General features: G+C 41.7%; 1 protein-coding gene across 5 annotated transcripts in view; it reads right to left on the bottom strand.

The window, feature by feature from the left end:
• Positions 1–21,677, bottom strand: part of LOC111262164 (uncharacterized) — a 79,403-nt gene that overhangs the window by 5,632 nt on the left and 52,094 nt on the right. For all 5 annotated transcript variants that reach the window (XM_022836209.2, XM_022836210.2, XM_022836211.2 and 2 more), the window contains 2 exons: positions 8,728–8,876; positions 68–401 (listed from right to left, as the gene is read on the bottom strand). In XM_022836209.2, the coding sequence (XP_022691944.1) occupies positions 68–401; positions 8,728–8,876 (483 nt within the window). The remainder of the gene's footprint in view (positions 1–67; positions 402–8,727; positions 8,877–21,677) is intronic.

The raw sequence follows: 21,677 nt of genomic DNA on the forward strand, positions 1-21,677 counted from the left end.
TTTAAACGTAAAAAGAAGAGAACTAGCAAAGATAATAGCGGTAATAGTAAAACTGTCGAGAGCTTACTTCGAATCCGGCAAAGTCGGACTCATCAGAGCCGTGGATGCCGCTCTCCTCGTCGGTGTGTGACGACTCCTCCGAGGATGTATAGTCTAAGAAGTTGCGGCGACCGGTCCCTCCTCGACCCTCTTGCTCGAGCTTGCCGTGCTCCAATTGGTTCCCGGTTTGACCATTTCGTCCTGTCTTGCCCTTGGTGCCAGCCTGGGCGGCAGGACTTTGCTGGCCATTTGGCTGTTGAAGTTGGTGCAACTGCGAAACATTAGCGGTTACACGCATCGTATCCACTTCTTCCTGTAACTCCTCGCAGTGCTGCTCCACCAATTCAAGAGAAGCACATAACCTAGGGACAAATCGATAAACAACAGAGAGTCATGGCATTGTTGAAAGTCGTCAGTTACCACATCTTCCCATCACAAACCTACCGCATTTCCATGTGACGCTGAAGGATTGTATCCATATAATATGACCTGCTCTAATTTTGTCTTTCCTTGTCGCCAAAACTGAACGAAGAGTAAACCCACAGTCGATGGGCTCGTTTCGCCTGTACTCACTGGCCATAACGCTTAGTCACAGAATCTTCGTAGTTGTGGTTCTGTACACGAACCAGTGCTTCCGCCTTTGTCGACTGGACGAGTTTCAGTCTCACACACGAGGACGGTTCCTCTTGTAGGACAGAGTGAATGTTGTAGTGCAGCAGTGCGCGAAGGCCCGGGCATCAACGCAATAGTTAATTAATCCAAAGCAACAATATACACCCTCCATTCGAGAATCTGCTACCAGTCTTATGATCGAATTTGTCCCGTTGTTTCATCGAATTTTGACGAAATAATGAAGTGCTGGGCAAAGAGCTCGCTGAAAAGATGTCCTCGTAAATTCATGAGCTAAATTCACACGCAAGCGTCAGCTGCACAGAAGGACCCGGTTGGCAACATCACTCTTACCAGCTTTGAAAACAGTGTGCCAACAGTATGTCGACTGAGTATTTCGGATATCGCTGTCGCCCTATCGCGAATTCAGAATGGCATATCTGGCCAAGTCTCTCGCAAATCAACTTACATTAGTTTATTCAGTAGTGCAAAACACGCAGTTGTAACGACCAACTTCAATCAGTGTTCTTGAATAAATATTTTGTGAGATATTTTAAAATTTAATTAACAACCATCTACTGCATAAAATATAAGTGGACACAATGCAACGCCCTTAAATAATATTTAATTAATGTTTAATAGCTCGGAACAGTGCTGCAAACGCGTTGAGCTACAGCTGGCTGTTCTGGAGTCCTCTCTAAACGAAGACTACTGCCTGATAACACGCAACAGGATTTTTAACCACTTGATATATATATATATATATATATATATTGGTAAATTAAAATGTATGTGTGCTATATATAAATTCGTCCTGTTTTGGCGAACTAATTCTCAGCAAATATTAGTGGAATGGCTAAGAATGATGATCGAGGGCAAGCTAATGGAATTATAATGCAGCAACGTCCTTCCGGCTTTAGCGCCAAATACATTTTGAATATTCAGTCCCTTGGCTAAGCGTGCCTTCCGCAGTGATAGTGTTGCTGCCTCCATTGCTAGCACGAAATCGTAGCAGGAAAAATAAATCATCGCTAATTTATATGAAACAGTTGAGTGAAACGGTATTGAGCCCCTATGTCTGAAGTTCCAGTAGCCGTAGGTCGGCGCACCGCACACTGTCCGCCTGTAATAAGTTTTTATAAAGCTGCTCGTCACTGATACTGCGCACAATTTAATATAAACCATGGCAAAATGATAGTTCTGAGTTGTCAGAAATAGCTAAATCACAGCGCACCGATGCAATAGGGCCTCTGGCTGGCTGGCTGGCTGGCTGGCTGGCTGCCCGTGAAAGTTAACGTTGGCCGAATGTTCCACGCGTGATTCTCTAGCCTTCGAAAGCTGTAGATACTGTAGATAAACCTATTACTATCTATCTACATATCCATTTTATTTTAAGCCTATTACTAAAAGAAGAAAAACGTTTCGTCCACAGAAGGCCAGAATGTTTACGAGTTGTATTCAATTCAAAATGTCATTGGCGGACATTATTGTCAGTAAGCTGAATACCTCTTTAAGCAATCAATTTATATATTTCCATATACACGCGGAGGCATGAACATACTCCCACCATTGCTAACGTTTCAGGGCGAAAGAACCTGAAACGGTTACGGTTCCTTTTTGATCAACATTTAATTTTAAGCATACGGCGATCTGTGTGCTGACAGCGGAACATCCCACAAAGAAAATGAGACTTTGAAAAGGGTTCACGACGCTATTTCGGCCAGATTCCATAAAGCATGAAGTGGTTGAAGTTGGTGAATCGTACAAGGTCTATTTTTTAGGCCGGACACGTTCAACACAAGTTATTTGATAAAATTACGACACGTATTGACTCGGAAAGAACTAGCTACAATTAATGATACAAAGTTCTTATCTTTCTGATATATAGCTGGGAATCTTCAAGCACTGGTGAACCAACACCATTTTATTTATTTACGATTCTCCGTAAACATTTCCAATATTTGTCACCGCCGCATATCAGACTATTGGTAATAGTCACTAAATAATATGTACTGTGATCTTTGCTGCAACCAATTACCACTTCAGAGCTATTTAATAGTTTTATAACTATTTAATGTGCTTTCAAGCACAGCTGTTTTGAACAAGCTCCTACCGCATGTCCTAGTTAACCTCTGAGCGGCAAATAAGTAATTTCGTAGCCTAGGTAATATACAGTGTGTAAAGAGGTTGTCACGATAGCGAATAAAGCCGCGAGTATTCGAAAAGAGGCTTTGTTACTTTCTCGGCCAGAGGTGAGTCGACGTCAGAGTACCCTGTCTAAATAGCTATGAAGTGCAGTATATACTTTAACTTTTACTTAGAACTTCGAGCAGTCAGCTCGAGACCTCAAGGCGTGATAAGCATGCAGTCTCTATTCTTGTCTAGAGGCTAAAAAACTAACGCAGAGCGGTACAGAGCAAACCGACAATTGTGTGTCCTGTATAACCCAGATCGCCTTTTCCTGTTTTCTGTCGTCTTAGCAGCGATCAACTTCAATTGTTGTCAAGATTTCGACTACGTTTAAGCAATTATCGTTTATAGACAAAAGCTTTATCTTTTAAAGAAGACTTCGCTATCGCTATGAGAGCGTATGACACAATTTTTTTATGCAGCATAACAACAATGTCAATTAGTATTAAACCCCTATATACACATTATGCGACATCCAAATAATATACTTATCATAATAACAATATTTTTCAACGTCCGCAAAAAGCAAGTATTTGTAATATAATTTTAGTGTAAATCACCGGAGATTTACTGTTTTTCTACCAACGGGAATATTACATCAGTCGATGAATAGATGTACGTATTCGGCTATATGAAATGGGAAAAAGTGTCCCTGAAATGCTCACTCAAGTCAGTCCGCTAGTAGTATGGCTGGCGAAGTAGCTGAAGTTATGAACGAATTTCGAACCTGTCTCGGAGCAACAGAAATAGTTACCAGATCAGGTAATGAGGCGGGCGTGTCGATCGTAGTGCTTGGCAGGCCGTACTGCGTTACCTTTCATCTCGTATATTTGCTCCTGAATACCATCCCCAACGCGGTCTTTGATCAGGGCGCATCAGTTAGCTAGCCATCGGTGCACGGCGGTGATAGGAGCATTGCAGGAAGCATGCAAGGTCCATGGCTTCATCTCCCACAAAAGTGCACTAGCTTTAACCAGTTTTGAAAGACTCACGATTGTGGTCAGACCCAAGTTATCATCCAACCTGCGTTTCCACTCAATCATCAAAGCTAACCAAACATTAGTTCAATTGTACGCCGTTTGCTGACATGCTAGTTTCTAGCCGACAGGGTAACATAGGCTACAACACGCTAATTCAAGAAGGCAGATGTAACGTGTGCTGGAGAGCCAAATGTATCCTTCAGTGGAAGGTAGCCATCAATCTTGATAGGCGGGACAAATAGCCTCTATCACTCTCGACACTACTACGATAACAAACTGTACTTTAAACCGTCAGTAGGTCCGGATGCCTAAGTGTCATGTCACAGATTTGTTCAGGACATCCCCGATCGCGTTAAGGCCTCGCCATTGTGCTGCCCGTTAGTCGGCTCAAGAATGCCCTCTGACAACGCACAGAAAGGCTACAGAAAGGTCCTGGAGAGCAACGTGCATCCACTTGCGGTAGATTATATCAGCCGATAAGTCTTTTCATTGTAGTCCTCCTGAGACTTTTGAAGATGTTTAGAACAATGTAAGCCATACCAAAAAAGTTCAAGTTCTGGTGAACATTCGCTCAGCGGGTGAAGATTCGTTTAACGCAGTATGATGTGGCACGATTAGATAATAGCTGAACTTCATTCAAATTTTGAAAACGACGTTATTTTTTCTCACGATGAGAGAAGACTGGTAGCACGAGTAGCGAATGAACGGATGCCCGGGTGCCCGTTACAACAAACAGCCTGCCGAAGTTTTTCCTGAACTTTCGCATCACAGTGTGTATCTATCTGTTATACACTTCCTAGATAGTTTTGAAAAATTATTGGGGTGCAAGAAATATCTGTGTTCTACAATAATGAAGATTGGGGTATGAGCGCTAATTTGCATGGTCACACACGAAGGCGTCACCATCGAATCGTTGGGCGGATGGGCTCGGGTTGAGCGCGATGGAGCGATCTTAATATGTCGCTGCGTCTCAACAGAACGCCGACAACAACAACAATTATAATTCTAACAAATGACAATGCCGTTAATGTCACCAGCAGTAATGAGCGATGTGCTTCCAATGCGGCTGGTACAATCCGGCAAATTGAACTCGATAAGTCGTAGCTCGGAGTTGTGGTAGCATCATGCCTCGTAAAGATGTTAATCTGTTAGTTGGATTATGTAATCAAGGACTGTGAGGGGTTTCGCGGTGCCCCATACGCCTCTTAAGCAAAACTTCGGTGCCGAAGCCTTTCGGCAACTCTTGCAGCTTGTCACGTCTGACTGGGTTAAATGTATTTAGAAGTAATCGATTAACTTCTACAGCAGATGACGATCAATATTCTTTAGTCCTTCTTTTTGCTTCCTCTTCTCTCTCGCACGCGTACTTGCACACAGCATTGAGAATGATGTTGAATACGTTGGCAACTATCTTGGGCGTCTCGTTCGTCAATCATTAATGCCTGTATCGTGTGGCCTATGTGGCCTTCTATTTGCGGTTGCGTTGGCTTCTCTGACGTAAGAAATTTGAAAAAAAAAGTTGACATAGATGACATGTAGCTCACAAGCATCGATGAATGGATGGATATTAAAGTAGACACAAAAATATATATAATCATAAGCGAATGTTCTCGGCCCACTTGATCCCAGTTAACCCGCTACACTCCTTCTATAATTACATGATTTAGCGCACCCCGGTGTTGTTGTTTGGCTCGTATATGAACTAATGGCGTAAATTTCCATACATTTTATTGTTACATATACAATACACTATAGAATTAGATTCTCTTCGATAAATGAGTGCTGTCCACTGCGAACTGGACTCTTCATTGATAAAACGGCAATTTGGAGGCTTCTGTCCTTCAACGTATTTTTAGATCCCCAACCAATGAAAACAGCTTGCTTATTTGAAAGCTAGTATAATTTAATCCGAAAGCTCGCAGAGTATTAGAGTTTAGCGCACTGAATGAGGCGACTTGTTCATCTGATCTGGCGGAAGTTCTGTCGAAACGTCCGCCTATTGTAGCGATCATATTGATATAGACACATATGTCCTGACGATATGGCAATCGAATGGAGGTCGATGAACGGGAGTATTTTTATTACTAGTTGAACGTTTTCAACGAACAAAATTGAACCATAATTTATCTCCTTACATTTAAATTTCAGCTTTCAGGTATAAAAAGCAGTCTGAAGAGTAAAACCTTAGCATTGACTTCTACATAGGGGGTCCTTCTAAACAACAACCAGTAGATCTCAACGAGCTCCAGAGAGATTCAATGCATATACCTTAAGTTAGATACTTCGCTGTGAAAAGGGAAAAACGTTACGGTAATATCTGCTTCGCTTATGTCATAAGAAAATGGAAATGGGTTTTGAATGGGCTTTGAACGTCTTTTTGAGTGAATTTCTATTTATCAAAGGCTTATTTTACCTTCATTTAGTGTGATCTGTGTAGCTATTTGTTATAGAAAATTTTAAAAAATCTGCGACGTGCTGGAAGCAAAGCCAGTTTTCATTTAATATATATATATATATATAAAATTTTCATTAAATTTTCATTTAATATATATATATATATATAATTTTTTTTAAAATAAAAATGGAACAAAAGTAAAAAACTTCAAGTTTTAATAAAGCTCCAGAACCAGATTCAACTTCATTTACTAAAGTAAGTATAAATATCTTCTAATGAAAAAAAATGTAAATTCTCAAGCTTCGATGACACCCCGGGAACAAACTTAATATTATTTAATATAGTATGTGTTTATATGTTTTATAAAAGAATAAATACTTAAGCTTTGGTTATGTTCCAGTCACAGAATCATTAACTGCAACAGTTACTTAAGGTTGGCTCAAGGCCCAGTAGGTTCATGTACGCCCCTACAAAGTCGGTTGAAAGCCCGTATATCCAATAAAAGCTTGACCACGCCGGTAGGGCCGAAGTTTGGCTTTGTGGCCACGACGTCGCCGAATATGCCGATCCTATTTGCCTTCGTCCGTAGGTAGTGCAAGCATGTCTTATCTTAACTACGTTAGCTATCATTACTCCGGATCGAATCCGCCATCTTGCGCTCGGTGAATTAGACGTCAGTCATTTCGATCCTTGTCATACTCGGCTCTATGAAGCGAGAGCATGCATAAAAGTTAAGTGTCGCAATGAACTAGCCACAGACTTCGGTATGATGGGGCAATACGTTTCGATCGTATGGGCAACATCAAAAAGCACGCATATCATTATTATTATCAAATGAAAACGGAGGTTCGTACAGCGTAAAAAATTAGCTGTAGTGCCATCATGAAAGTTGCCACTGAGTCGACCAGCTCGCTTCATGTAGTGTCGCAATTTCCAGCTTTATTGGCCAACTTACACGAACGATAACTTACGCCCGGCTCGTTTGTAAGGCAAAAAAGAAATAGAAAACTTATTTCTGCTCTACGTTAGCTGCGTCCATTATGGCGGGTCGAGGAGGTGCTATAAACGTACAAAAGTACATTTCATTCTAAAGAGCCCAAAGATGAAATATTAAAGTAAATTTGTGAAATAGTTCTCGACATAATTGTGTGATGCAAATCTGAACAGAGGAGCGCTAATATTCTATTACTGTCTATAAATTTTTGTAATAACTCAAATAATTCATAAGTGTTTTTTAGGCGTTTTACTTAGCATAAAGGCACACCATTTCGTTGGTGTGGGTAAAGTGAAGCAGCAGGAGCTGCGGCCTATTATCCATGGATGAGTCCTAAAACGGCGATGACGATAAGGATGTCGACGGTAATTGTACTGATGACACGCTAAGCATCGTCAGGGTATCTGACAAAAACAACATCCTTACTTGACTTATAGACGAATTAGTTTCAAAGCGCAGAACTTGAAAAAGAAAATACGATAGAAGCACCTCTCAATATCGATTGGCTAACCAGTCTAGAAACCAATCTTTTCCCCCATCGTCGTGTGCCATGTTGTTATTGATCCCCACAAAGAAAAAAGACTACTTGTTCCTGCTGCCAGGACCTTCAACTTGGAATAAAATGAATAGAAAAGGCCAGAAAAGGTACAATGGACATTTCTCGGTTGTGCGTTGTTAAGGAACAGTAACAGGAGGTGAGTTATTGCAGGAACAGACGAATAGTCACACACCAGTGCCAATAGTCACTCCTAATGTGTATAACGCTTTAGGCAGCTAAAAAGTCATGACCCAGCTTTGGTAACAATCGCACCAAATGGCAATTAAGTCTTTACTCAGGGTTAGGCACTAGACCGAATGGAGACCAAACCAGTTTTGTGCGTATATGAGTCGAGCTTTAAGTACAAAAGTAAGCAGAACCAGCCTGCCCTATAATAACGATATATCTTGATGAGTACAAAAAGGAGATAGGCAAAAGTGCAAATATCGCTTGCTTTAGAGACAATCGGTTCGTTTCACGTGTTTAGAGAAACTGCAAGGGCATACATGCTATGGCATATACTAAGACAACGATGCTCGAAGTCATTGATAGGACGAGAAAAGTGGCTAACTATTTAGAGCTTAACCAAACTTAAGATGAAGCTCGTGGGAGATTACTTCACACACCCCTATTTTATCAAATCCTAATTTTTGCCTTTTTATGGTATCATTTATATATTTCTCTATTATGTATTTGTTATTTATTTATATGCTAAAGACAAGTGCGGAAGGCCCCAATAATAATGCGATATTAATAACAATATCATAGTAATAATAATATCGGGTAGCGACACTGTAAATCATTCCTTACTTGACGCATAGCCCGCCATATTCGCGAATAGAGACACCACGATTCTATCATATTATCCTCCTTTTAATATAGGGGGTAATATAGTAATTCACATCCCGACATGGCAAATTAATGTTACGTATAACAAGGGTAACATGGATAGAGTATATTATAAGCAAAATAAGATACGTACGCCTTGATGCGCTTCTTGTCCGTTTTTCCCTCGTCCTGGAGCGAACGGTTGTTTCTTTCCAATTCAGCGACGCTCTGCTCTAGCGCTTCGTAAATGCGCAGGCGCGTCTCGTTGGCGTCTCGCAGTTGGCACGTCTGCGCTGTCAAATACTGCATAATATGAGACAAATCGAAAAACAGTCAGTTCAATCAGCAGACGACACCAGATGGTGGATGAGTTTAACGTAAACAAATAAAAAATAAAATAAGTATTAATTAGTATTGGAACACGACGAAGCTAATAACTGCCACTGAGCAGTCGTCGTTTCAATGCTATCAATTGTTCCCCAACTAAACGTCATTTGGGTATTGTCTCGACTTTTTTGAGTGAGGCCATACGTGGTTTTTCTAATCAATATACGGATTATACGTGAGTATATTATCAGCATTGTCAGCGATAGTTGTAATAAATCTTATAAGCTAGAAATATCTCTCCATGTACTTGGCCATAAATGTGTCTTCTATGATATTCAGATGCCTCAGGTATAGGCTGGCCGGCTGCCGACTTAGACATTCAGTACGCAATTTAGTCTTTACGCAATTTTCAGTATCGTTGAAGAGATTTGCCCACGAGTTCGTTGGACTGGAGGAGGCACAAACACGGGGCGTGGCACTGCCCAATGTGGCAGTATTTTGACATGCTAAATTGCACTGAATATAAACAAACAGAGTATTTTGACAGGAGTGCTGTTAGAAGTCCATAGCCACCAAATCGTAACATCGCTAAGATGGTAATGCTGATGTTTGTCAGAAATCAACCAAATGAAACAGCGTCATCGTTGAACACGGAACGCCACCTGCATGAGTTCGTCATGCATGGAATCAGACACTCATAGAATTTCTTTCAATTTAGTGCTGCAGGCTGATAATATTGACGCAATACGGAGGTTCAATTGAAACGACTATTAAGAAGCCGCAGCGATTCGATCAAGGCATTATGGCACTCATTGACGGTAGCCGCTTAGCGTCTCAGGGACACTCAGTGCTCAAAATGGTTTTAAAAAGATCAAAGTTAAAAACGAACCTCAGATAGAGGTACTACTAACATTACATATATATATATATATATATATATTAGGTGAATGAATAGATCAGATCGACAGGGTTGAAAGACTGGTATTGCTATTGATCATTCTGTACGATTCGTCATTAAGCAGGCGTCAACGATAGGGAGTCGTCGGATTACCGCATACGATGCATGCAGATTGACTTGATTTAACCCACGGTCTTACGCTCTGCTGTGGCCGTCATTTTTCAGAAGAAAGCTTTTCGTCGGACAGCAAAAAGAACCAGAATCTATCTTTTAATTTGGACTGTGTATAAAAATTAACCTGCTTAGAAAGGGGGGATTATGAGGGCTTTTTAGGGAGGTGTGTACTGTTCTGAACGTCAAAAAAACGTCTGCTACCATTAAATGGTTATAAGAATAATAACGAATTTTTCGGCTTTGTGCTAGCTTCACTCTAATGTCCAGCAATCGTTACAGTAACTTATTTTCCTTCTATACTCAAATGAATAACTTATCTTACACTTCCGACAACTTTGTGCTATTGAAACTAGTGCCCTGGTTCAGCGATTGATCCATTGACCCTTGGCATTGTTGGATGCGGCACCACTATGCTGTCGTTTAGACTATCTCTTGCCTAAACCACACTTCCTGCAATTCTGCTAATGGATGGCAGCTACCGGGTTACCCTATTAATAACCCTATTCACTCACTAAAGCCTCCTTGTAATCCCTAAAGTTGCACTTGTCTTCCGTAGCAATGAGCTTATTTTTAAAGTTCCGCATAAACGCATGTCATTTGTTCTCAGATTCTCAGTCGTTATTGAACAAAAAGATCTTTCTAAAATATAGTTACGCCTATTTGTAAGGGCCGAAAAACAAATAACTTCCTCATATGTACGCCTTGCATAAATTATTGACGGTTGCTAAGCAAACTGTCTGAAAAAAGGTACGTTTTTTTTTGTTCGCGTTACGTTCTATAACCAAAAAGGAAGATACCTCCCGCAAATAGCTTAGATGAACAAAGCAACAGACAAATGCTTCTTTCAGCTGCAGTAAAAAAAGCCGTAAATGCAGTAAATTGTCCCATTATTATTAATGTAGTAATAGGGGTATTCTATGGGCTAGAACGCGGGCAGAGAAATTAGTTTCTCAGCGATTATAAATCCTCAACCGAGGTTCTATGCTGCGGCGAAGCAAAACATGGGTTAGTTGGCTGAATTAGAGGACCTAGCGACGGTAGCGGTTTCGATTTCTGCGGTTTATTTCTATGCTAAAAGCATAGATTTCGCAGTTCCAAACTAGACAGGTGTTACGCTGACGGATACCGGAGTTCTCGCGAAGAACAGTTAAGGTACAGAAATCACTATGTTATTTAGACTGTGGTAATGGCTGATCGGTCAAATAGGGTAGCAGCCTTCATGTTTATTCGAAAAATTAGGATAACCACTCCAAGGATAAGCGAACAAACATAGATTGGTCCTATAGAAACGAAACTGCTTTAGTACAAAAATATATCGTTACAAAACTAGCTGGACGTGTTTTTTACATATAGTCAGGTGTTCCTTGTATTGTGACTAGATGTAGAAGGCAGAAATAGATATTGGCTTGCGAAATATAGTTTCAATACTAGCTAAAGCTGTGGCAAAAAGTAAATGAGTGCCATTCGATAGGGATGAATCATCTTACTTAGAAACTCAAACTTAGAAATGAATGTCCTTTTAACAACGGGGACTGCTGAACTGCGTCAACAATAACGATAGTTCGCTCTGTTGAATTCGTTGCCCGATGATGGTACCCATACGAAGCACACAATACAACAGCAAGAAGAAAGGGGGGCAGGAAAAGGCTGAGGGGCGGGAGGCAGAACACCATTGTTTTTATGAGATATATACTAATAGCAAAAGAGGCGCAAGTCTCATAGGCACTTTACGAATCGGATGGAACGGCGTTGGTCAGCGGTGTTCTTGTTTGTCTAAAGATTTTTTCATCACCGTGTCAACTCAGTCCGCAAACAACTGTGTTACAGTAGTTTAACTAACGTATTCGAGTATTATTATTCAATGTCAAAATCGACAATATTTGTTTCTGTTGCATTTGTTAGAGATCACTAACCTACAGTTACGTATGTAATATTAGTAACTAATGGACCGGACACGAGAATGACACCGGCATCGTCACATATTGAAAGGGTACAGCTGCCTTCAAACGTTCGGTTTGGTTAACGGTTGGGCTAAGAAGAAAATCATCTATCCCTATCCAAAGGAAGGAACCGAAAACAAGTAAGCCTTTGTACGCTCGAGTAGTAGCGGATGTTCTTTCAAGAGCCTTCGTTGAATATTATTGCAATTGCAATCTCTGATATTTCTAAAACTAATGTCCACGTACGGTTCTCGAGAACTACTGTGAAAGCATATGCTGTGTTATACTATTTTACGAATAGGCTAATTTGATCGGATAGGACTCACAATAGTCGTTGCCTAAATGCCGCTTCCAGTGGACCCCATCCTCTGGAAGGAAACTGACATGCCACGCATTGGAACAATGCCTTTGCCCTTCCGCTATGATGTAATTGTCCACAATCATTGCAAGTTTATGGAATATAATTGTCATCATTGCACATAAATTCATCTTTCATGCAAGCGAGAAATAGTACCGCCCAATACAGAACCAACGATCAAACTGCTTTGCAGTATTAGACCAGAACTCCAGAAATGCTACTTTCTCAGTGGCGTGCAAGGTTGCACTAAGAATGCAGCTTGACTCCTAAGCATACCGGTGAAGTGTGGATATATATATATATATATATATTGAATGAAGCAAGATTCTTTTAGTTGCAGACAGACGGTGAGCGAGTACCGGCTTCGTTTTAATTTTTCTCTCGGGCTGATAGTCGGCTCAGTTACAGCGCCACAATAGGCAATGCTAACTTTAAGTGCTGCTGAAGAATACAATGGAAACGAAGTGTCGGTCAGCCAAGCCGTGCGCGGCCCTCCAGCTGCTCTGCGCCCAACAACTAACCGGAGAAGATTATGGGGACGGCACAGGGGCTCCCCCTGGTACTTTGTTGGCAGCCCTGATGGGCAAGCAATAGTTGCTGCTGCTGCTTCCCGTTCTTATGCCGAACTGGCTACGAATGCCCTATATAGTACCATATATATATATATATATATATATATATAAGAGGTCCGAACGGTGTGGTCACTGGTATGATATTGTAGAGCTTTTTTGTCTCTACGTAGTTTGCCTTATATGGTAGGAACCTGTTCTATTGCTGTTTATTGGCCAGAATATGTCACACGTAGGCAAGTTTACATTGCGCAGATAAGACGGAATCATGGATTCGGCTATCCTAGGGGCCTATATTTCGCTCAACATGTACCCAACAGTCATTAAAACTGTTTTCGCTATTAATATGTAAACGTTGAAAACATGCAAAGGATGTTGCCTTTTTACGCCAAGCAATGGACAGCCACAGTAACGTTTTGCGTAAGGGTTTAACTTGACTGACCGAAGTGCTTTTCTAATAGTTCCGCTTTTTTGATATTTGCGTTTTCTACTGCATGTGAAGTCGTCGTCGGCGGCGGCGGCATACAAGAACGATCAGAAAGTTGACGCGCTAGCTTAACATAGCGTGAATCCGCTACGCTTGCTTCCGTAAGCAAACCTAAACACGGCCTCAACCTTTCCGGCGGTTGTTGTTCAAATTAATAGAATGACGATGCGATATCTGAAAGCTGCTTTACATTCGTTGGCAGTAGTAGCAGCTGTAAGACGATTAGCGCACTTCGGTTGGCTTCTGCAGTTCCACCTTTCCCGTTCTGACATCTGAAAAAAGAGCGTCCGTAAGCGAGCATTGCATGAAACTGGAAATCGACGATAGACATCTTCCAGGCGTAACTTTTGTCTATTTCTGGTCAGCTTTTGTTTAGCGACCTGTTAAGATGAAGACTTGCCTGCATATTGCCAGCAGATAAGCGAGCGCCGCATAGACGAATCGTTATTGTTACCGAGACAGCACTAATAGCAATAGTGAGGCTACACCTAATTCCGACAATAAAAGCGACGATAGCTTTGGTTTGAACCTCGGCAGTTTCCAGTACGCCGATCGATGCTCGCTCAGCATCACGTCATCAATGAACTGTTGCCCGTTACCGTTGCCAGAGACGATGCGGTAACAGAGAGTAGAGATGATTGTCGAGAAGCCGTCACCTCAGGCCGAGCTGAAGCCAAAAAATGTTGCTAAAGAAGCCGAAAGAACTAGGCGAATAGGTGATTAGTCAGACACACAACCAGACCCTGATATCGGCTTAAAGGGCGATTGGCCATTACTACCTTTTTCAGAGCATTCCATTTGACTTTTCGCGGTTAAAACAACTAGCTAGCCCAGTAAAAAATCGCAGGTCCTACTAGACAAATCAGGAACACAATGTTTCTTAATAACAATTTTTAGCACATGTCGAGATACGAATAGCTATGTTAAACATGTTTATTATACTATCATACAAAACCGTTCGATTAGATTAAGATATTCAAAACCAAGTCTATATAATTGCGGAACTTGTGATGGCTGAACGCTGTGACCGAACGGCATGTTGTACCTGCACATCTAAGCTAGATGATACTTATCATCATCATTTAGATAATACTTAGTATTATCTAAATGACCTGATATATCAATACTGAAAGGCAATTGTAACTATAGTTATACCAACAGCAACAGAACCATCTTTGTTAGGCCTTTCGAAGGCAACGACATTTTCTTTTATCACTTCATCCCACCATTTCACGTTGTTCAGTCATCCAATTTTGCTATACTAGCAACTAGCCATTGACTCGTAGTCGATGTGACGGCACCTGGAAATTAGCTACCATCTATTTATTGTTTTAGAGAACATAAAGAGATGAGTGATCCATATCTAAAAGCCATTGTTTTTTTATTATCGTTTTACACAAGAGTCGCGCTGCCCTGCTCAAGTTGCTTTCAGATCGCATAACGACGCATACCTAGTTGACTTCACATTGAAGCTCGCTATATTTGAGTAAATAGCACACCACGGGTTCCACTGTGATACAGCATGTCTGCTCATTCGGCAGTTTAAATGATCGTAGCAATGATAGAAGGTAATAACCTCGAAGTTCTTTACCTCATTCGACGACGGCGGCTCTGACCATGATGCTAATGACAAGGAAGAAGGGGGTCGTTGGCTTCTTTCTTCTGCTGTTTGTCAGTTATTGCTGCTGGGTGTTATGACTATCTGTGTGGCCACGCCATACGGTCCAGTGAACGCCGCATGCGGACGACCTTTACGTAGTGATCATAGAACTGTTACTACTAACTCCATAGCTTCTTTTGACGCGCTCCGTTGAAATCGCATGTTACCAATCATATACACCTGAGCACTCTAGCGCACCGGAGCAATCCAGCACCGCGGCTCGCTACACTAGTGCTGCTACGAAGTTGGAAAGCATTGTCAGAACGTGTGAAGTAGCAGACGAGGATCTGAAGGATGCATTTGCTATATTTGTGTAACGTGAAAATAGTGAAGTCGTTTGCGTTTTTAGAAACGATACATATATATATATATATCGTGAGTGAGTGAGTGTGAGCAGTGAGAAGGAGCTGCCCGGCGTTCTCGCAAACTTTTTTGCGCGGAGTAGCGAAAGACACCACAGAGCCGCAGTTGATCCTCCGCCGAAGTGCTTGCTAATAGCCGAAGTAAAGCCAACGATACTAGCAGCAACAGGCACACGTATACGACCACAGACGCCTTCGTTCCCCACTTCTAGTGTCCCCAAAAATAACAGGAACAGACCAACTTTTAGTTGGTTTCTGCGACAGCATTTGTAGTAACACCACCAGCCGAGCCATGTCAAAGTTCTGATGAAGTTCTTGGCGAAGCGACCTCGGCATAAGTACACGCCATTGTCTATGGCGATGCGATATGTTGTTGCAACGGCTTGAAACGCTCGATAGTAGTCCAAAACTGGCTAGTGCCACAATTATTACGTTTGCTATTGTAGTTTCAATTTGAATGAACTTCATCTCGCCACCTTCAATAGGTGGGAAACAGGATGAGAGATAAGCTCAAGTCGTTTGCCATGTCACAGCAGAAGCAGCAGCAGCAGACAGCTGCTATAGCATTCAGGCACTGCTAGTGACGGTTTGTAGAGACTTGCTTATAGATAAACAGGTGCATAAGGCTAGTAGCACATGTTCGAGCAGACTTATATGTAGAACAGTAGGTTATGGATGCACCCTAATACCTACTCTATGCATACCACAAGGTAACCTGCTATTGGTCAATAAAATATGGAGAATATAACTAGTCTTTTGGCCTTTTTTTCTGAGCTGGCAACGCTAAAGCTGAGCTAAAATAGCGATTGAAATTGATCTTATAGTTGGTACTCTTAGACCTAGCAATATTCGCATACAATTTCGTGTACGTTAAGCAAATTCGCTTGCACTGATGAACGCTACAATGTGACCGGCGGTGCTACTTTTGCAAACGTGCAGACTAGTTCCTGATACAATAGCATAGCTCAGAATGCACGCAGTCAACGGAGACCAGCGCTAGATAGAAGTGGAAGACCGGTTCAGGCCATAAGAGCAATAACATTTGTGTGATCATCTCTGTGAACTGCATGAAGCTGATTACACGAGAAGAAAAAACATACGACAGGATCAGACGGACACGCAAACAAAGGCTGATAGGATGGTACATAGGTAAATCATTTTACTGTCATATCATTTAGATGACAGCAGTAATGGATCAGTCGGCTGATCCAGTCCAGTTAGATGCTGACAGACAAAACCCGACGATGCAAATCTGCCGAGCATCACAGGGGGGCGCCATGCTATTATTAGCTGTTGTTGAATACCAAGTCGATCATATCATGGCTATAATATTGGTAGTCAGTGTTGCCTCATTGGATGGAGCACCAAGTGTTATTTCGTTGATCCGAAGGACCTAACTCAAATAGGACCAGGTATTTGCTCGGGCTGTAATTGACATTCCTTCATTCGTCGAAGTCGGCAATTCATACGTCGTCACAGAACGCACGTGTGTGCATAGATGGCCAAACAGACCGCTATTCAGTGTAGGCCCGCACTCACAGACACAAAAAGTCCTACAACAATACATGACTGTACCAGACGTGGCCTCTACTACGACCGCTACTATACGGTGCTGTGCACAGCATCGCACAATCAACCAGCAGCGGGCCCGCCAATAAAACACAGGCGTTATTAATTAATAATGATAGCAGCAACGTTAATTGTGGACATAATATAGTAACAGTAAAAGCAAGGGTACGGTTGTTGTAGGGTGGCTTGGCAGGCTATTTAACGTAGAACAACGACGGCGACGACGAAGGACGGTCAACTAAGAAGCAACTTGACGGGCGACTGCACAGCCCTGCACGCTCGGCCAGCCGCAAAGGACAGAAACAATAACAAAATAATAATATGCTTTTTCATATTTCGACAGATCTCAGCTGAAGCCACAATCAACCCATTGCTGAATCAAGTATAGTAACCGTAACACCATATATAATTATCGTCAACGAATGCAACAACGTCGGCATTGTGGGTACGATGATAAGATCATAATCAGGCAAAACGATCATGGCTTCGCCCGTCGGGCAGGTTTACTCTGATGATTGCTACAATTTCAAACAATCATAATAACACGAGTTTATAGTTTGTTAATTAATACTTAGGTATAAACTCGCATCTTCTGGATCAGCACATAGTAAACACAACGAATAACTGCCGACACCGTTGTGCGTCGCTAACAAGTATTAGGTCTTTTCGATTCTTTTCACAAACTTCGATCGAAGTATGCAGTACTATTATCCTGCAGTTTAGACGGTAACTTCCCTTACGTCACTGCTGTGGGGGTCTGGCGTCAGAGGATACACTACATTTTAAAAGGCAGCTTCGCCGTCATGTTCACGAGATTTGAAATATGACTTAATGTAATAACAACATAAAGCGTACTATAATAAGGGAAAAAAATCTGATTGCACTGCATACTACAGCTGGGTATTACTTTTGCAATCTCAACATTCTCTGACTGCTATTGTCCGCCCAATCATTTTTCATGTTTCATTTTGTTGTACTTGATCTCATAGGATCTATCGAATCTGCCGTAAGCACCGCAAGGCCCCGAAGACCGCCCAAAGCGCATAATTCACGCTCGAACGACACGAGATACGACTACACCCCAGCTGCAAATAGACTTCTTGGCATGCTTTCAAATGACATTCAGCATCGTCTTATGGAGGCCTTGGAGTTATTTTTATCAAATCTAACTTCACAGTTACAGCAGCAGGCAACTGGACGGTCAAACGGCCTGGCCGAAACAGCGATTTGCCAAGTGTGTTTAATATCGGAACGGAGACCGACTGGTGTTATCGTAGCAGTGGGCCAACCGGTGTGCCTTGAAGCTGACAAAAACGAACAGCAGCGCACGACGCAGCGTGCGCGAGGCATCGACGGGACGATATATTATATCCTATAGCAACACACATTTTTCTCGCGTAAATACCATTTCTAAAACGAAATTGTTTACTCTACACCGTAAGAAGAAGAGTTATATCCAGCTTGGACTTTGACTGAGGAAAGGCTACGGGAGACTGTACGGAATGCTACATGTAACTACAGCAGGTTTCCCTTATGTTGAACGTAATAATAATATAGTCATTAATAGTATCGTATTTTAAACTAGAGAAGCAGGCGTTACTCGTTGAGCAAAATCACGACGACGAACGACGGGTGTGGGAGATATAACGTATCTCCCACATATATAAACAACAAACAAATGAACAAGAGCGGCTGTGTTGACGCGTCACCGAAATACAACCAAGCAAATACTGTGAAAGAGGCATTCAGCAACAGATTATGGAATTTCTTTTACATTTTTATTTTACCACCTTTTATTCAGCTCGTACAGGGAGCTATAAGTTTCCTAGCAAGCTTCAGTTTGCAATGATTCGTTCGTGCCATGCCGCTGCCATCATTCAAAGGAAAGGGTGGATTGATTAGCGGTGACAGAGCCGATCAATCCGTCAACGAGATGAGTAATTCGCAATGACGACTCGTTTTCGACCCACCCTTCGATATCCTCGTTGCACCCCACCGGCCAATTTGAATCGCTTAGAATTTTTCTTGTCTATACCATCATCATAGTAAAGTCCCGTCTGAAGCAAAGCCTAACGCCAAACCTGGATGTAAAACTCGAAACACAGCGGCCAGCTTCCCGGCAGCAGTCTTTTGCTGCCTTGGATCTTATCCTTCGCACGAAGAGTACAACGCACCCCAACCGTAGCCTCATTGCATCTTCTCTTCAGTCAATAATCTTCTACAATCATATTCCCTTTAACAGACAAACGGAACACACAACAGGGGGACAGATCTGGTTCCGACAATGAAATAACACCCCATTTAGCATCATCAGTATGATCGCACATCGTTCATCATTCTAAAATAGAACCGGGGTTACCTACATCTCCACTCCTAAACGTCTCGTTTCGCTCCGTTAAATCGCTTTTTTTCCATTTTCTAGCCGATTGACCCTCGACAGATATCTGGCTGGAACGTGTTTTGTCACTAGGTGAACTTAAGGGCATTTTTGTGACGGGGCTGTGGTAGGGCTCTAATTTCGACAGACAAATAACACATGATTCGTCTCGTGTGCCAGACGGCGCCCCCAGCTAAAGTCCGAGGTCGCAGGTGTACAACTTAGCGTCTTCAGTGACATCAAGCATGTAGAACTGGTTACATGACTGCTCCGGCAGGGATTAATCGATTTCCATACTTGTAAACCAATCGAACCTAATCGAATTTGCAACTCTATAATGGTGTTACATTAGATAAAATGACATTTCGACCTTTGCGAAATTACTCAACCGGACGGATTGCAGGTATTTAGATCATAAAAAATTAAAATGACAGCTGTAGATAGTTTTTATCCGTCTGACCGATGTTCGATATGCGGTCGCTTGTTCAGAATGAACGGGACGGGGATCCAGCTGTGACAAGTGAGTTGATTCCTGTGGGAGCTCCAATCGCTTCGTTGGCTTCCCTTCGCGTATCTGTCATCGGCAGCCCTGTCTTTATGGCAACTTTCCTCAAAACATAGCACTTCGCCTGTTTGGCTGCTTGATTAGCTATTCAGTGAGTTTCTCAGCCTTTTTTTCTTTACCTCCCTTCCTTTCTTTGCTGTTCGATCCCTTTCATATCCTGGTGCTTTCTTCACCCTGGTTACTTCGCAGACGTGTAGCCCCTTTTTCCACCGGACTTAGCGTCTCTCTCTGGCTTCTCTTGGCCCATTAGATAGCATAGCGTCGATGCTCCAATGCGCGTTGCCACTTAAGTGAAATCAGAACAAAAACCCTTCGATGAGGAGTTATAAAAATCTGATAACTGACGACATGAAGGACATATTCTACAACTGAATTCGGTCGATCGAATGCGATAGCGGCCCATTTGACGGCCGGAAGGAGCATTCTTTACCTGAGACACACATTATTGCGCATATACTCGCAAAGATCAATGAAAAAACTGCAGGTAAATTCGTTTTTTTTTTTTTGTACTTGAAATTGTATTCGAAAAATAGATAACATTTTGGCTTCGGAAGGAAATTTAGGAACAAATGGAAATTCTGCTGATTCATCTCCGCTTGCATAAGGACAAGCATGTACGCCTTACTGTTGCCTATTGTATTCAAACGACGATAAGTGCCCGAAAATCTGGCTAGTATAATAATTTAAGATTGCTGCACAGATACCTGAATTCAGTTAGAAAGCCTGAATGTGGCCATAACCTATACCTTTTTTGGGTATCTTCATTAAATAAATTCTTAATTTGCCCTAATATTAAATTGAATAGAATTAAGGAAAGCTACGTTTGTGAAATATGACCGTTACTCAATATCGCAGACCGACGCGTTCGATATTTACGTTACTAATAATGGCCTCGCTCAAAATCCAACCAGCTAAAAAAGGTATCGCCGTCGTCCGGAGACGATATACCGTCAACAATTATCTGTGTCGTAGGGTCGCCAAACGTAACGGATTAACTCTACGCTACGGTAGCGATGTAAGTACTTAACGAACATGTACTGTGAACGCTGAAAATTCTTGTTGTATTTAATCTAAATATCCATTATCTAAAAATGGCACTCCTTAAGAAAACGTCTATCCATCATGGCAGTTTATACTTTTGAACAACGTTCCGTCATGTGATTTAAATCAAATACGGTAAATGAGTTGCATGTTACGTATGCCAATGCCGCATCTTAATAATATAATATAGGGATGTTTAGAATTAATTAAACGATTATAAAGTTTTTACCTATTTAGGTAACAACTGTTGATTGTTGAGTTATGGCGTTGAAAATTCGAGCTCAACCTAACACTTTCATATTATAGGTCTTTCTACGTTTTCCGATAATAAGCAGTGATGATCAATGACGTCCAACAGCTGTACAAACGATCAGCCAAATAGGAACCGCCGCCGTTATCACAGCCGCTATATTAAGGCCGAAGCCAAATGTCGGTGTCAATCGAAAGGTAGTGATAGTACTAATATATATAACGCTCACTCAACGAAACAGTAAAATGCCATGCGTTACCACCTGTAATTTTTTATCGTTTTTTCTTATTACTTTCTTCGTCCTTACAAAATGACATACACCTCTAGAAAGCGCTTTCGTTGATCTGCAGCTATTACCGTTTTGTGTAGATTACGTAATATCACTTTTACGAGTACCAAAGATAAGTGTCGAGTGATAAAAACAACATTCTCTCATCTGGTCCGTTTTATATTTTTTTTTCTAGGTCATCTACGTTTTTGACTTCGGTAAAAGACGAACAAAAATCACCGAAGTGCTATCTTTCAGC

This window comes from Varroa jacobsoni, unplaced genomic scaffold (genome assembly GCF_002532875.2).
Source record: "Varroa jacobsoni isolate VJ856 unplaced genomic scaffold, vjacob_1.0 scaffold_630, whole genome shotgun sequence".
In the NCBI taxonomy this organism is placed as follows: Eukaryota; Metazoa; Arthropoda; class Arachnida; order Mesostigmata; family Varroidae; genus Varroa; species Varroa jacobsoni.